Below are 18,324 nucleotides of genomic sequence, written 5' to 3'. Positions count from 1 at the left end.
CTCGGCCTAAATTCCCGGCCATGAGCATCAGATATAGACCTGGATCTTAATATGGTTTTAATATCGCGGCAATCTTGTCAGTGTGGGCTCATAATTTTACAGGTATGTCTTCAAGGGACTGCCGAGCTCTGGACAGCATACTTGCAATTGCTTTACTGTTCGAGTATCAACGCACGGGCTTCAACGTGCACAGTTTACATACAGGCATGGAATCAGATAATTTGATAAGTCCGATTATGAACACACGTAAAGTTAGTTAGAAGGAACCTAGATCCATGTTTCATACTCGGACTATGAGTGTTTTTCATATTAGAACTAGGCCTATATTGAAGTGTGTCTCACATTCAGAAGTGAAATGTCAGAATGTTTATAGGCCTACTGTTTCCACTTTCGGACTAACGTCTATTATCTCTATTACTGTCGAAGGAATTTTACGTACATATATCAATGTTGGACCCCAGTCACCCGACTTTCCCTCTTAGTCATTTCGTGTATTTTTCATGCTTTACAGTGGCAGCGGGACAAGAGGGGGATCCCTGTGTGCCATCACTATATTTATGCACACTTGTTTTAAATATTACGAGGCATGAATGGCGGGTCGGAAAATGCCGAGAATAAACCAGGAATATCGTATTGATATAGGGCCTATGTAGGTCTATATGATTAAAACATCGAAGCTATGAAAGAAACAGATCACTGCATTTACATCTGTCCAGTATACGGGAGTGGAGAACATGTTCGATATTTGCATAAACATTTTAAGTACATAATATTATAGGTCTATATATGATTTTTTCGATGTCAAGGAATCCAAAATGCTACTTCAATTATAATGAAGCTATTCTGTAAAAGCCCATACCCCATCCAAATAGCCTATGCCTACCTTGTTTCTTGTTTAAAATCAAATGAGTGTAGGTATAATAATTTAGGACTTTACTCTTTGCGGGTGGTTAAATTTTTTTTTAAATAACGTAAAAATAAAAACCAATACATCTGGTATAAATAATTTATAAGCAGGCTCTCGTTTGCACGTCCATGTCAAGAAGCCAGTGTGGTCTGGTTAAACATGTTAACTTTAGAGCCCCGCTAAATCGCAGATACATGGCCTACTGCAAAATGTGGAAACAACAGCCAAGATTTTGTTTTTGGAATGGATTTATATGGGATGAACAGTAACATTAATTCTCAGTGAATTATTAATATAAATCCACAGTTCAAGTACGGCCAAGTGATAGGATTCCCCAGCCCATAAATGCGGGCATCCTTACTAGCAAACCACAGCCACGTCCACGGCCCATTTTACTGCATGGTTGGAAAACCCCGGGCAAGTTACGACATAATCCCGGCCCTCGCCCGGGTAAAGTCCCTGCCCAGTTTCCCGGGGTTTTGGCCGACGTCAAGTCTTATACCAGTCCCGGCCAACACCCGGCTACCCCCGGGACACATTTTGAGTCAAAGCCCGGGTCACATGATGTCAAGTCCCGGACCATCCCCGGGTCCCCAGGGGCCGGGATTGCATTTGATATGTGCATTATATTACATGGCAGAATGCTTATCAACATTATACGTACCCGTGTGCTTTATTTTGTATTTTCTTACTAGTGGTAATCTCAATCCAACATTGTTGTCTTTGTATATGATTCAAAAAACCACCCAAGTCCAGAATTTAAAATGAACCCCACGAAGTCCCTGAAATGCTAATCGTCATACCTAATACAGGTTAATCCACTCATTTGCACGTAAAACTTACCATATTGGCCAGGTAAATCTAACTAAAGGAATTAAAATGATACACAGGTTTTTCTCTCAAAATCACTTCCCATGGACTTCCCATGGGTTTTGTATTCATATATTCAATTATTTCATTCACTTCGTACCAATAAAAAGGAATTCCAATTAAACAAACCAGCGAAATCGTCATCTGGAGGTGACGCCAATTAGGTAGCAGATAGGCTATAGGCGTGATTAGGGCTACTCCAATTCCCCACATAATGTTGCCGATTCCCCCTGCTATGCTACGGTTCTCTGGGGTGAACATTTCCATGTACATGACAAATACCGTTAAGTGGATTCCTGTGTCAAAAATAAACTTTTTAATGTTACTATTTTTTGTTTTATCGTCATGTTGTAAAAAAAACCTTTTTACACTAAACCAAAACAATATAACCATATTTATAGCTTGTTGTAAGAAAGAACACTCCAAAATATCCCTCCGGTCAAAATTTTCAATTCTATTTACCCCCACGACCCATTATTCAAAATCGCGCACTGTGATTTGTTGAAACGCGTCACGTGAAAGACCATTAATTAAGTGGCCAGGGCAACGAACTTTATCACTTACGCTTTGGCTACGCGTAGGCGCTCCATGTTGAGGTAAACAACTTGAAATATTTGGGCAAAAAATGTGATATTTTCTCTTTAAATCGCAATATTATGTGGTAATAGAATAGAAATAAAGGGTGCATCATTATCCTTTGCACGCAAATAATGTGTCCTCGGCAGTAAAAACATTTATATAATGAGTTCGGCTGCGCCTCACCCATTATTTACGTTTTTACTGCCTCGGACACATTATTTGCGTGTAAAGGATAATGCATATACCCTTTATTTCTTAAATGATGGTCGACTGTTCCTCCCAGCTACATACACTTTAAGTACATTTTTTAAGTTTAGAATTTAATACTTATACGGTAAATACAGGGTAATCTGACTCACTATAAACACGCTATTTATGAAAGTAAGTACCTGTTGAAAGAAACCGACGAAGAACGTAAGAATAACCACCAAGTAATAGTTCCAACATAGTGATAGGGCTAGACCAAACACAGCCTCGCAGACGAGAGAAGCATGGATGATAATTTTCCTTCCGACAATATCCGACAACTGTCCAGAAATGATCGCACCGGCCAAAACTCCGCCATAGAACACGGATTGGACAGTCTCACCGAAGAGGTCATCCCCACATACTAAATCGAACTATAAAAGAAAAAAAAAGGAGAGAAAAAGGAAAATAAGAAAAAGAAAAAAAAAATAGAGAAAGAAACAATGTTGCGATTTTATCTAAAGACCCTAAGGGGTGGTGCAATAATTATGTGTACCCCCCGGGGGGTGAATTATAGGGGGGGGCAAAGATTTTTGGCAGGCCAAAGGGGGGGCAAGCATTTTTGGCAGGTCAAAAGGGGGTCAAGCGATTTTGGCAGGTCGAAAGGGGGGGCAAGCAATTTTGGCACAGATATTTTGGGTACCGTTTCTATATTACGCCCTAAAAAGGCGTAGGAAAACGTTAGGAACACATTCAAATATGCAAAAATTTTTGGCACGGCCAAAGGTGGGGGGGAAAGCAATTTTTGGCAGACCATTTTGAGAATTCACCACCCCGGGGGTACATATAATTATTGCACCACCCCTAATGTTTCTGGCCGTTTCCATTCCCTCTTTATCCTTTTAACAGTTTTTTCTTTATGAAATATATATAATATACAGCTGTTTTTGAACATATCCAACTGTGTACGCCAACACACCATAATTTTATGTTAAATATCATGATCTGTTAGTTAATAATTAAATCTGGTCAACCAGAAACCGGCCAACTACTGCAGAGTCACATGTCATAACCAGTTTAAGTGGCTACGATTCAGCTGTCTACAAACACCTTGAGGGCAGTGGTCACAGTTTTGACATAAACGACGTTGTAATTTTGGACCCCGTTGGCTTGAACGGGGAGTCAAAGAAGCAGTGTGGGTACGAGCCCAGGGGTACGAGCTGAACAAGCGTCCTTCAACAGGAGTAGGGGCATTATATTTAATCTGTCACATGGTTTGGATCAGGTCATCAAGCAACTTCATCATCGATTGACCTCTGATGACCCTAAATCATGCACCCAGCTGAAGGTCAAAGGTTTTGGCCGCAACGTCGGTGGTTCCATCTAACCAAAAAAGTGAGTTTCAAGTTTCTTGTTAACCAGATTTAATTATTAACTAAATTAACTATGTGTTATCATGATAGTAGTGATGTAACAGGATTAATTACCATAGCAATGGGTTAACACTATTTTTTAATGTATTGTCCTGCACTAGACTTTACGTCGCTCCTCTACATTGCACATAGATTATTAAAGAACAGGGATAAGATCTCGATTATAATTCTCATGCTGACCAATCGCACCTGTAAGATTCTTTGGAAAGAGTTGTATCGTATTCAACTATACACAGCTGGTGAGTGGTGAGTGCATCCTGTATGCGGACATATATATGTGCGGGCAATACATTCAAAAATAGTGCAAACCCATTCGCTGTAGAAGTACATTTCGATTTGGATTTGGAAGGGCCTCTCTTAAATAACAGTATTGCGAACCACCAGCATACATAACTCGATATAGAGAGTCTTTCCTATTCAGAGGAAATATTGCAATTACACACCTTATTGCTTTTTAACAATAACCATTGACACTAGCACATATCAGAGAAGATGTAAGAAAAGGAGGGAGAACAGAATTATATCCTTGAGATAATCCCGTAGGTAATCCTGTTGCACCTATTCATGGTCCTTTATTCTCAAGTGGTGGGTTAACCAACAATTGACAATGAGAGGACATTCCTGAACCTCAGTTGGGGATGATTTGAAGTGACCGCCAATTATGACCATTTGATATTTAATACCAGCAATGAGAAAAAAAAAAAGAAATAATGTAGTGCCAAAATAATGTACCCTTTTACGGAAGGAGCAAAGTTTAACAAGTTATAACTCCGCTTCTGCAGTACGAATGTAAGCGGCGAATGCCAGGTTATTATTTCCCAGTCTTTAAAAAAAATTGCAGGCAGAGGTGGGATTCGATCTCGGTACCTCCCGGTTAAACAGCACTGTGAAAGACCACTAAGCCAACTAAATATCTGTTGTGAGATGTGTGACATTAATCTTTGATATTAGACTGATATTGCTTAATGGAACAAATCGCGGAATTAAATCAGTAATAAAAGAAGTAGATTCTTATATATTACTTTTATATTTGTCCCTGCTCTAAAGAAAATTTAGGTTAGAAAATTAAAAATTGAGATTTTATATTTCTTTCTTTCACGAGGCGGCATTGTATAAACACTGTATAAGCTAAAAATTCGACCCTCATCACTAGATGCTGTCATAGCTCAATGGTAGAGCATCAGACTGCTGATATCAATATCGTTGGTTCGAGTCCTCCTGGCAGCAATGGTTATATTTATGATTTTAATGCTACGCTAAATTTTTTTCGTTTATTTATTTATTTATTTATTTATTTATTTATTTATTTATTTATTTATTTATTTATTTATTTATTTATTTATTTATTTATTTTTGTTTATTTATGTAAATAATTTAATATATTTGAAAGAGGTATTTGAGCAATTCGAAATTTTGATTTTATAATCCTATGGGGTCATTTTGAACCCCCACCCCCTCCCAAATTGCCAAACGCACAACATCTTTACATTACATCTTTCCTGCTCAATCAAAATAATACTTGCAAATAGACCATAGTTAACTAATCTAATCCTGTAATATATAGACCTGTAATATCACCTGTAATATAGGTGATCATTGTTTACATGGTTTGTTATGGTTGGGATTAGTGTCCGATCTCTGTAATGTAATGTAAATGAAGCATATTGATATGCAGAAAGAATCGATCAGGGCGCTAGCTTTATTGTCCTATGAGATGTAGGGCCTAGTGCGAACTGTCCAAGCTGATTGTTCATTCAGTATCATAATCTATTAGGGAAAGATAAACACTATTCAAAATATCAAAAGATAAGATTTAGAGATTTGTAATTGAGTCATGCATGATTTAACAGAAGGTTCTTTCCAAAACCCAAACGTAATGAGTGATGTATTAAACAGGAGTAACCCTAGAACTACTGAGCCAAATTTTGCATACCATTATATTTGCTACCAATGTATAGCTAGAGGCCTCCTCTATCAAGTGATACCAAAATATGAACAAACATTGCCCACACAGTATCGCTTTGACGTCATATTAACTGTGAGGGCGCCCATGCAAATTTGGGACATTCTGGCTATGTACAAAAGTATAGGCACATTTTTTTCGGCTAAAAATTCTACAAAAATGCGATTTTCACTGAATTTTCTCCTCAATAGGAGTTCACTATTTCAACCAAACTAAGAAGTAAAAAGTCACTAGCTCTCTACCCCCGGATAAGGTGCTTGGTTAAACATTTTATCACTTATAAGATGAGCGCAAAGCCAGGATGTATCTACGATTAGCTTAGGTCGATTGGGCGTAAACGCGTGTGTTTTTTATGACGGATAAAACATCTTAGGGGTGGGGGTTGGTACAACCTCCCCTTCGTAGTTTTAGGGTTAATTACCATAGCGATAGGACCTGTCATGTCTGTGTACGTGTGCAATCAATCATAGATTAATACAATACCGCTCTTTTCGAAGACACAAATCATACAGGTGCGAGTGACATATGTACGTGGACTCTGCATGTGAAATTTCCATAGAGTTACGATACAGATTTTTATGCCCATTCTTTGATACTCAATAGTGTGAGTTACAGCGTAGGTCTGGTGTGAGGCAATCCCATAGCAAAAAGAAAAGTTTCCCGGTGACTACCCGATGACCATTCGGTGGTTATCAGAAACCTTTCGGGTACCTTTTCCAGAGTTATCCGAAAGTGCCCGCTAGCGGATACCTTGCGGATACCTAATTAAGTTATCCAAAAGTTTTCGGGTAGACATCCGGAAGTCTCCCAAAAACTCAAATATTTCAAATGAGTTACCCAGAAGGTTCCCAGAAACTTATATTCTTTGCAGGAGTTACCCGGTGGTTATCCGCTTTTAATTTGACCTTGAAAATAGCATTAAGCATCTTAAGAATGCGCGTGGGTGGGTATATGGTCAAATTAAGGTCACTGTATGAATTCAAAATGGAGTAGCTAGCTGTTGGCAGTTGGAATATATTTGTGCAGAATATTCAAGTTATTTGTGGTCCAAAATGTATGGATTTACATGTAGGACATTACAAGATGTTTAATAAATAATCTGGAACATGCTGTAGGAATTATAAAGCATTGAATGCTTGATTTCATATGACAATGCAGGTAGGAAAATTTTTGACAATGTACCTATATGACACATTTGAATGTTTAGTTTATATCTTTTCTAGTAAATCATACATGATTTTGACAGTAAATTAATGTCAATTAAATTACTAATCATCAGCTAATGTGTCAATTAACTTATAAGCTTTATGTTAAGCTATTTGTTGTAAATAAATTACAATATTTGATATAGAAATTATAGGCTAGCTGTGTCAGTGATGTGATCAAACTTAGGTAATGTATACATGTTTATGCTGATATCAATTTGGTTGTACATTAATTGACATTTAAATCAGAAGAATATTTTTGTACAATAACTACAATTACACTGTACACTTTCAAGTTTCTTATAGCAAGATAGCACAAGCTCAACTGCCAATGACTGCAAAGTTGTATTTCTCCAAAAACTATACAATTCAAATAATAAGCTAAATTGCCTAATAAATTTGTGCATACTCATGAATTTGTATTTCTGCATTCCCCAAAAGGTCAACAGGAAGTCTCCAAAGAGGTCACCAGGTATATCGTCACCAAAAGTTATCCGCTAGTTATCGGGTAGTTATCCGCTGGTTCCCAAAAAAAGTCATCGGGTGGTTACCCGCTAGTTTCCCAAAACAGTCATCGGGTAGTCATCCGGTACCTATTACCTGAAAGGTATCCACTATTGTTTCCCAAGAATTTATCGGGTAGTCACCCGCTACCTATCTAATTTGCATGTGAAATTTGCCGGTGTCTACCCGGTGACTATCGGGAAGTTATCCGAAAAAGGTCTCATTTTTTGATATGGGATACATTCAGAAATTGTTTTTACCTATCGCTATGGTAATTAATCATGTCATAATACTACATTATTAATATTATTACATCACTATACTTTTACAGTGAATAAATAGAGCGAATCAATTAAAGGAAAGCACGGAACATAAAATGAAATTATAATGTGTAAGTCTGTAACTAGAAAATGTAGTTCCTGGGTTTGTGGAACACATGTACTTACATCAGTCACAATAGTTGTTTCGTCTTTTTGGGCCATCTGATAATCCCATCCATACTCGCAATCAGTCACATTCGTCGTTACAATCCCATCATGCACCACGTACATCTTACATTGCTCCCATTCCGCTACACCGTCACTATCCGGATCTTGACGGGGTATCGTCTCATTCGCACTGAATCCTGGGGGAGGGGTGCAGTGGTAATCGTGTGGGGTGCTAGCTGTAAAAATAATACCCATCATCTGCCAAGCCGTGAACCAGCAACCATAGAGACACAGGAGAGCGAATTGAAGGGTTTGGTAACGACCAAAATTGCCCAATTGTCGTAAGACACCGTCTAAATCTACAGTCGGTTTGGCCTCGGTCATTTTGGTGCTGGTATCTTCATAAGGTAGGTTCCTCATTTTCGTTTATATAGTACCTTCATGCTTTAATACCTTATGTTTCAGCGGAGATTCGGTTCTTCCTTTTTCTTGTTCTTACTCATAGTATTATACGATTGTCATAGAAGCAGAAGTAAGGTAAGAAAAAAGCAACAAACATGTGTTTTTTAAATAACGTAATAAGCTGTAATAGTAGAGTACGTGCTGGAGGACCCTGGTGGAGTCAGGCAAGTCTCTAAACCAGTAGCTAATAATATTCAGTGTATAAATCCCAGTTCATATCATCAGTCAGTGATATAATAAAGTCAAAGGCCATGTATACGTGTATCCCGACGTGACTGTATAAAATTTGTGTCCTGTGGTGTAGCATTTAGACTAGGCCTATATGCCATAGTCAATTTTTGATAAATAAAAAATGTGTTATTAATCACGATGCACGCGTTATCAGTTGAACTCGAAATTATATAGATGTTTATCACAAGTAAAGTATTTAATATTAAAAGTATTAAAATGGCCATAAATAAAACTTTGTAAAATTAGTGACGGTAAAAGTAAAGTATATAGGGGAGACCGGGGCAAAGTGGACCACGGGGCAAAATGAAACACCCCAATTAACTTATGGATATGCTGCCCTCAATCTCCAAGCTCATTTATTTAGAACACGGCTTAGATCCAGCATTGTTTGTGATTGGGCTTTCGAGGTGAGTCAGGTATGCGTGCTTTTTACAGAAAATGTCTGTTTTTCATATGTTTAAACCAATAATTTATACATTCTCTGCCGAAGCACTGTGCTTTTGCTGAATAACTTGGGGCAAGCGATTTTTGGCACACATTCATGGGGGCGCCTTTTAAATAAAACGCTCTAAAAAGGCTTAGGAAAACAGTACGGAAACACTTTAATATGCAAATTTTCCTGTTCGCTGCGCTCGCAACATATATCTGGACCATTTAAACAGCCAGGTAAAAATCGGGAAAATATCAAGTAAATACTTCTTGTAACCATGGTGGTGATAGAAAATACAAGTGTTTAGGGTCAACTAATTGACTGGTATAAAGAACATTTTGTGGTGGGTATGTGTCATTTAAACTACATAAACCAGACGCACATTCCATTTTGGGCGCACAACAAAATAAATATTTAAGGTTTGCAAATTGGGATCAAAAAAAATTGGCATGTGTAAAGGGGGGGCAAAGATTTTTTGGCGGGCCGAGAGGGGGGCAAGCGATTTTTGGCAGGCCGAGGGGTGGGGGCAAGCGAATTTTGGCGGGTCGTTCGGAAATTTTACCCCCGGCTCATAATTATTGCACAGCCCCTTATAGGTTGAAAGACACTGCACGGCAGCGTCAATTTGTTATTGACATTCTATAAAAACTCGGAAGATCAAGGATGTGATGGGAAAATTATGAAATTGCTGAAAGTGAATTGTATCATATGAAAGATGAAGATCAAGGATATGACATATGAGATTATCGTTTATTTATCATTGATGTTCTATAAAAACTCGAAGAGCAAGGAATCAATGATGTTGTAGGAGTATTATGAAATTGATTAAAGTGAATTGTATCATAAAAGATGAAGCTCAAGGATGTGACGGATGAGATTATCATTTATTTGTCATTGATATTCAATAAAAACTCGAAGATCAAGGATGTGATGGGAATATTATGAAATTGTTCAAAGTGACTGATTGTAGCGTAAAAAGATGAAGATCAAGGATGTGACGGACAGGGCCGGATTTACCTTTTTGGGGGGCCGTGGGCCAGGGCATAATTTGAAAGCTCCCAACGCGCCGTGCGGAAGACATGTGCACTCAAGTGGCCAAGTTCTAAGATCTTACTAGGACATTTGCGCCCGAAGATCAAGGATTTGACGGATGAGATTATCATTTATTTGTTATTGACATTCTATAAAAACTCGGAAGATCAAGGATGTGATGGGAAAATTATGAAATTGCTGAAAGTGAATTGTATCATATGAAAGATGAAGATCAAGGATATGACATATGAGATTATCGTTTATTTATCATTGATGTTCTATAAAAACTCGAAGAGCAAGGAATCAATGATGTTGTAGGAGTATTATGAAATTGATTAAAGTGAATTGTATCATAAAAAGATGAAGCTCAAGGATGTGACGGATGAGATTATCATTTATTTGTCATTGATATTCAATAAAAACTCGAAGATCAAGGATGTGATGGGAATATTATGAAATTGTTCAAAGTGACTGATTGTAGCGTAAAAAGATGAAGATCAAGGATGTGACGGACAGGGCCGGATTTACCTTTTTGGGGGGCCCTGGGCCAGGGCAAAATTTGAAAGCTCCCAACGCGCCGTGCGGAAGACATGTGCACTCAAGTGGCCAAGTTCTAAGATCTTACTAGGACATTTGCGCCCGAAGCGCGCGAAAAAATTGCAATTTTAGACTATTTTAGCCCAAATTGAAGCTGAATTTTGCTATATAACAGTTTTGGTACCCTATTTTTGCCCAAAACATGGTGTTTTTCGGCTAAAATGGAAGATGCACACTACACAGGGCAATTTTGGGCCCCAAAAATTTGGGGGCACTGGGCCCGGGCCCATCTGGCCCTATGGTAAATCCGGCCCTGGTGACGGATGAGATTATCATATATTTGTCATTGAAGTTCTATAAAAACTCGAAAATCAAGGATGTGATGTGAATATTAGAAAATTGTTTAAAGCATATTATATCATATAAAAAGATGAAGATCAAGGATGTGACGGATGAGATTATCATTTATTTGTCATTGATATTCTATAAAAACTCGAAGATCAAGGATATGATGGGAATATTATGAAATTACTGAAAGTGAATCGTATCATATATATGAAAGATGAAGATCAAGGATTTGACGGATGAGATTAATTTTTATTTGTCATTGATATTCTATAAAAACTCGAAGATCAAGGATATGCAATTTTAGACTATTTTAGCCCAAATTGAAGCTGAATTTTGCTATATAACAGTTTTGGTACCCTATTTTAGCCCAAAACATGGTGTTTTTCGGCTAAAATGGAAGATGCACACTACACAGGGCAATTTTGGGCCCCAAACATTTGGGGGCACTGGGCCCGGGCCCATCTGGCCCTATGGTAAATCCGGCCCTGGTGACGGATGAGATTATCATATATTTGTCATTGAAGTTCTATAAAAACTCGAAAATCAAGGATGTGATGTGAATATTAGAAAATTGTTTAAAGCATATTATATCATATAAAAAGATGAAGATCAAGGATGTGACGGATGAGATTATCATTTATTTGTCATTGATATTCTATAAAAACTTGAAGATCAAGGATATGATGGGAATATTATGAAATTACTGAAAGTGAATCGTATCATATATATGAAAGATGAAGATCAAGGATTTGACGGATGAGATTAATTTTTTATTTGTCATTGATATTCTATAAAAACTCGAAGATCAAGGATATGATGGGAATATTATGAAATTACTGAAAGTAAATCGTATCATATGAAAGATGAAGATCAAGGATGTGGCGAATGAGATTATCATTTATTTGTCTTTGATGTTCAGTGAAAACTCGAAGATCAAGGATGTGATGGGAATATTATGGTATTGTTAAAGTGAATTGTATCATATAAAAAGATGAAGATCAAGGATTTGACGGATGAGATTATTTTTTATTTGTCATTGATATTCAATAAAAATTCGAAGATCAAGGATATGATGGGAATATTATGAAATTGCTGAAAGTGAATCGTATCATATGAAGGATGAAGATCAAGGATGTGACTGATGAGATTATCATTTATTTGTCATTGATGTTCTATAAAACTTCGAAGATCAAGGATATGATGGGAATATTCTGAAATTGTTCAAATTAATCGTATCATATAGAAAGATGAAGATCAAGGATGTGGCGAATGAGATTATCATTTATTTGTCATTGATGTTCAGTGAAAACTCGAAGACTGTGACATGAATATTATGACGTTGTTAAAGTGAATCGTATCATATAAAAAGATAAAGATCAAGGTTGTAACGGATGAGATTATTATTTATTTGACATTGATGTTCTATAAAAACTAAGGATGTGACGGGAATATTATGAAATTGTTAAAGTGAATTGTATCATATATAAAGATGAAGATTAAAGATTTGAAGGATGAGATTATCATTTATTTGTCATTGATGTTCTATAAAACCACGAAGATCAAGGATGTGACAGGAATATTATGAAATTAAGTGAATCGTACCATATAAAAAGATGAAGATCAAGGTTGTGACGGATGAGATTATTATTTATTTGACATGGATGTTCTATAAAAACTCGAAGATCAAGGATGTGATGGGAATATTATGAAATTATTAAAGTGAATCGTACCATATAAAAAGATTAAGATCAAGGATTTGACTGATGAGATTGTCACTTATTTGTCATTGATGTTCTATAAAAACTCGAAGATCAAGGATGTGAAAAGAATATTATGATATTGTTAAAGTGAATTATATCATATAAAAAGATGATGATCAAGGATGTGACGGATGAGATAATCTTTTATTTGTCATTGATATTCTATAAAAACTCAAAGATTCCATGAAATTGTTAAAGTGAATCGTATCATATAAAAAGATTAAGATCAAGGATTTGACGGATGAGATTATCATTTATTTGTCATTGATGTTCAGTGAAAACGCGAAGATCAAGGATGTGACACGAATATTATTATATTGTTAAAGTGAAATGTATCATGAAAGAAGAAGATCAAGGATTTGACTGATGAGATTATCATTTATTTGTCACTGATTTTCTATAAAAACTCGGAAAATCAAAGATGTGATGGGAATATTATGAAATTGTTAAAGTGAACCGTACCATATAAAAAGATTAATATCAAGGATTTGACTAATGAGATTATCATTTATTTGTCTTTGATGTTCTATAAAACCTCGAAGATCAAGGATGTGATGGGTATATTATGAAATTACTAAAGTGAATCGTATCATATAAAAAGATGAAGATCAAGGATGTGACGGATGAAATTATTATTGATATTCTATAAAAACTCGAAGATCACGGATGTGATGGGATTATTATGAAATTGTTTAAAGTGAATTGTATCATATAAAAAGATGAAGATCAAGGATTTGACTGATGAGATTATCATTTATTTGTCATTGATGTTCTATAAAACCTCGAAGATCAAGGATATGATGGGAATATTATGAAATTATTCAAGTGAATCGTATCATATAAAAGATTAATATCATGGATGTGACGGATGAGATTATCATTTATTTGTCATTGATATTCTATAAAAACTCAAAGATTTCATGAAATTGTTCAAGTGAATCGTATCATATAAAAAGATGAAGATCAAGGATGTGGCGAATGATATTATCTTTTATTTATCATTGATGTTCAGTGAAAACTCGAAGATCAAGGATGTGACAGGAATATTATGAAATTGTTAAAGTGAATCGTATCATATAAAAAGATTAAAATCAAGGATATGATGGATGAGATTATTATTTTTTTATTATTGATGTTCAAGGTTGTGACGGATGAGATTATTATTTATTTGACATTGATGTTCTATAAAAACTCGAAGATCAAGGATGTGATGGGAATATTATGAAATTATTAAAGTGAATCGTACCATATAAAAAGATTAAGATCAAGGATTTGACTGATGAGATTATCATATTTTATTTGTCATTGATGTTCTATAAAAACTCGAAGATCAAGGATGTGACAGGAATATTATGAAATTGTTTAAAGTGAATTATATCATATAAAAAGATGAAGATCAAGGATATAAGAGATGAGATTACCATTTTTTTGTCATAGATATTCTATAAAAACTCAAAGATTTCATGAAATTGTTAAAGTGAATCGTATCATATAAAAAGATGAAGATCAAGGATGTGACGAATGAGATTATTATTTATTTGTCATTGATGTTCTATAAAAACTCGAAAATCAAGGATGTGACAGGAATATTATGAAATTGTTAAAGTGAATTGTATCATATGAAAGATGAAGATCAAGGATGTGACGAATGAGATTATTATTTATTTGTCATTGATGTTCTATAAAAACTCGAAGATCAAGGATGTGATGGAAATATTATGAAATTATTAATGTGAATCGTATAATATGAAAAGATGAAGATCAATGATTTGACTGATGAGATTATCATTTGTTTATTATTGATGTCCTATGAAAACTCGAAGATCAAGGATGTGACAGGAATATTATGAAATTGTTTAAAGTGAATTGTATCATATGAAAGATGAAGATCAAGGATTTGACGGATGAGATTATCATTTATTTGTCATTGATGTTCTATAAAACCTTGAAGATCAAAGATATGATGAGAATATTATGAAATTGTTTAAAGTGAATTGTATCATATAAAAAGATGAAGATCAAGGATGTAAGAGATGAGATTACCATTTATTTATCATTGATATGCTATAAAAACTCAAAGATTTCATGAAATTGTTAAAGTGAATCGTATCATATCAAAAGATGAAGATCAAGGATGTGGCGAATGAGATTATCATTTATTTGTCATTGATGTTCTATAAAAACTCGAAGATCAAGGATGAGATGGGAATATTATGAAATTGTTAAAGTGAATTATCATATATCATTTATTTGTCATTGATGTTCTATACAAACTCGAAGATCAAGGATGTGACAGGAATATTATGAAATTGTTTAAAGTATCATATAAAAGATTAAGATCAAGGATGTAAGAGATGAGATTACCATTTATTTGTCATTGATATTCTATAAAAACTCAAAGATTTCATGAAATTGTTAATGTGAATCGTATCATATAAAAAGATGAAGATCAAGGATGTGACGAATGAGATTATTATTTATTTGTCATTGATGTTCTATAAAAAGTCGAAGATCAAGGATGTGACAGGAATATTATGAAATTGTTAAAGTGAATTGTATCATATGAAAGATGAAGATCAAGGATGTGACGAATGAGATTATTATTTATTTGTCATTGATGTTCTATAAAAACTCGAAGATCAAGGATGTGATGGGAATATTATGAAATTATTAATGTGAATCGTATAATATAAAAAGATGAAGATCAATGATTTGACTGATGAGATTATCATTTGTTTATTATTGATGTCCTATGAAAACTCGAAGATCAAGGATGTGACAGGAATATTATGAAATTGTTTAAAGTGAATTGTATCATATGAAAGATGAAGATCAAGGATTTGACGGATGAGATTATCATTTATTTGTCATTGATGTTCTATAAAACCTTGAAGATCAAAGATATGATGAGAATATTATGAAATTGTTTGTTGTATCATATAAAAAGACGAAGATCAAGGATGTAAGAGATGAGATTACCATTTATTTATCATTGATATGCTATAAAAACTCAAAGATTTCATGAAATTGTTAAAGTGAATCGTATCATATCAAAAGATGAAGATCAAGGATGTAGCGAATGAGATTATCATTTATTTGTCATTGATGTTCTATAAAAACTCGAAGATCAAGGATGAGATGGGAATATTATGAAATTGTTAAAGTGAATTATCATATATCATTTATTTGTCATTGATGTTCTATAAAAACTCGAAGATCAAGGATGTGACAGGAATATTATGAAATTGTTTAAAGTATCATATAAAAAGATTAAGATCAAGGATGTAAGAGATGAGATTACCATTTATTTGTCATTGATATTCTATAAAAACTCAAAGATTTCATGAAATTGTTAATGTGAATCGTATCATATAAAAAGATGAAGATCAAGGATGTGACGAATGAGATTCTTATTTATTTGTCATTGATGTTCTATAAAAAGTCGAAGATCAAGGATGTGACAGGAATATTATGAAATTGTTAAAGTGAATTGTATCATATGAAAGATGAAGATCAAGGATGTGACAAATGAGATTATTATTTATTTGTCATTGATGTTCTATAAAAACTCGAAGATCAAGGATGTGATGGGAATATTATGAAATTATTAATGTGAATCGTATAATATAAAAAGATGAAGATCAAGGATTTGACTGATGAGATTATCATTTGTTTATTATTGATGTCCTATGAAAACTCGAAGATCAAGGATGTGACAGGAATATTATGAAATTGTTTAAAGTGAATTGTATCATATGAAAGATGAAGATCAAGGATGTAAGAGATGAGATTACCATTTATTTATCATTGATATGCTATAAAAACTCAAAGATTTCATGAAATTGTTAAAGTGAATCGTATCATATCAAAAGATGAAGATTAAGGATGTGGCGAATGAGATTATCATTTATTTGTCATTGATGTTCTATAAAGCCTTGAAGATCAAAGATATGATGAGAATATTATGCAATTGTTTAAAGTGAATTGTATCATATAAAAAGATGAAGATCAAGGATGTAAGAGATGAGATTACCATTTATTTATCATTGATATGCTATAAAAACTCAAAGATTTCATGAAATTGTTAAAGTGAATCGTATCATATCAAAAGATGAAGATCAAGGATGTGGCGAATGAGATTATCATTTATTTGTCATTGATGTTCTATAAAAACTCGAAGATCAAGGATGAGATGGGAATATTATGAAATTGTTAAAGTGAATTGTATCATATGAACGATGAAGATCAAGGATTTGACGGATGAGATTATTATATATTTGTCATTGATGTTCTATAAAAACTCGAAGATCAAGGATGTCATGGGAATATTATGAAATTATTAATGTGAATCGTATAATATAAAAAGATGAAGATCAAGGATGTGACGGATAAGATTATCATATATTTGTCATTGATGTTCTGTAAAAACTCGAAGATCAAGAATGTGACGGGAATATTATGAAAATATCCAAGTGAATCATACCATATAAAAAGATTAAAATCAAGGATATGATGGATGAGATTATAATTTTTTTATTATTGATGTTCTATAAAACCTCGAAGATCAAGGATATGATGGGAATATTATGAAATTCATATCATATATAATCATCTGTAAAGATGAAGATCAAGGATGTGACGGATGAGATTATCATTTATTTGTCACTGATGTTCCATAAAACCTCGAAGATTAGGGATGTGATGGGAATATTATGAAATTACTAAAGTGAATCGTATCATATAAAAAGATGAAGATCAAGGATGTGACGAATGAGATTATCATTTATTTGTCATTGATATTCTATAAAAACTCGAAGATCAAGGATGTAACGGGAATAATATTATGAAATTGAATACCTGAGTGGAAGAAGGGCCCAACTCCATCAAAACTGTTTTTGAGATATTAAGAAAAAACTTAATATTTGGAAAAGTTTTATAGACAGAATGTTTTTATCTTTAGGGGACCTTTAATACATGATCATACAGTACTACATATATTCAAAATCATATATGATGTTTCCATGGCAACGGTACAGGTCTTAATACGAGCTGGAGTTGGGCCCTTCTTCCACTAATATACTGCAAGTGCCAGTTCCGTAAGCAGATGCGTTATAAATAGCTACAGAAATTGGGAAATTATCCATTAATTGCACAAGTAGAAGCATGTAATATGTTAGCAAGAAAGTTTATTGTAGTGGAAAGCAGATTTCATATATGAACAAAAATCCTCTTTAACCCAATATTTGTGGAAGAAGGGCCCAACTCCATGGAGTTGGGCCTTCCATGAAAACCATGATTAAGTGTACGTGGAAGACTATTTAGAAAGTGGAATTTGGCTCGTCTTTCACACACAAGGAAGAACAGTCTGCTGGCAATAAAATGCTGCGTCTAACTCATTTTTGTAAAAAAAATGGAGTTGGGCCCTTCTTCCACTCAGGTATTCAATAAT

At 34.5% G+C, this 18,324-nt stretch overlaps 2 protein-coding genes across 2 annotated transcripts in view; one reads left to right on the top strand and one right to left on the bottom strand.

Annotated features, from left to right (window-relative positions):
• Positions 1-2,676: 2,676 nt before the first annotated feature.
• Positions 2,677-8,633, bottom strand: LOC140150045 (organic anion transporter 3-like). The gene is made up of 2 exons (XM_072172050.1): positions 8,094-8,633; positions 2,677-2,976 (listed from the first exon to the last, which is right to left on the bottom strand). The coding sequence occupies exons 1-2, from the start codon at positions 8,493-8,495 to the stop codon at positions 2,677-2,679; spliced, it is 702 nt and encodes a 233-aa protein (XP_072028151.1). The 5' UTR covers positions 8,496-8,633.
• Positions 8,373-18,324, top strand: part of LOC140150664 (medium-chain acyl-CoA ligase ACSF2, mitochondrial-like) — a 48,748-nt gene continuing 38,796 nt past the window's right edge. Inside the window, exon 1 of the mRNA XM_072172733.1 lies at positions 8,373-8,482. The gene's annotated coding sequence lies outside the window, so the exon portion shown is untranslated. The remainder of the gene's footprint in view (positions 8,483-18,324) is intronic.

The sequence above is a fragment of the Amphiura filiformis genome, chromosome 4 (genome assembly GCF_039555335.1).
Source record: "Amphiura filiformis chromosome 4, Afil_fr2py, whole genome shotgun sequence".
In the NCBI taxonomy this organism is placed as follows: Eukaryota; Metazoa; Echinodermata; class Ophiuroidea; order Amphilepidida; family Amphiuridae; genus Amphiura; species Amphiura filiformis.
This window is presented reverse-complemented; position numbering and strand designations above follow the sequence as displayed.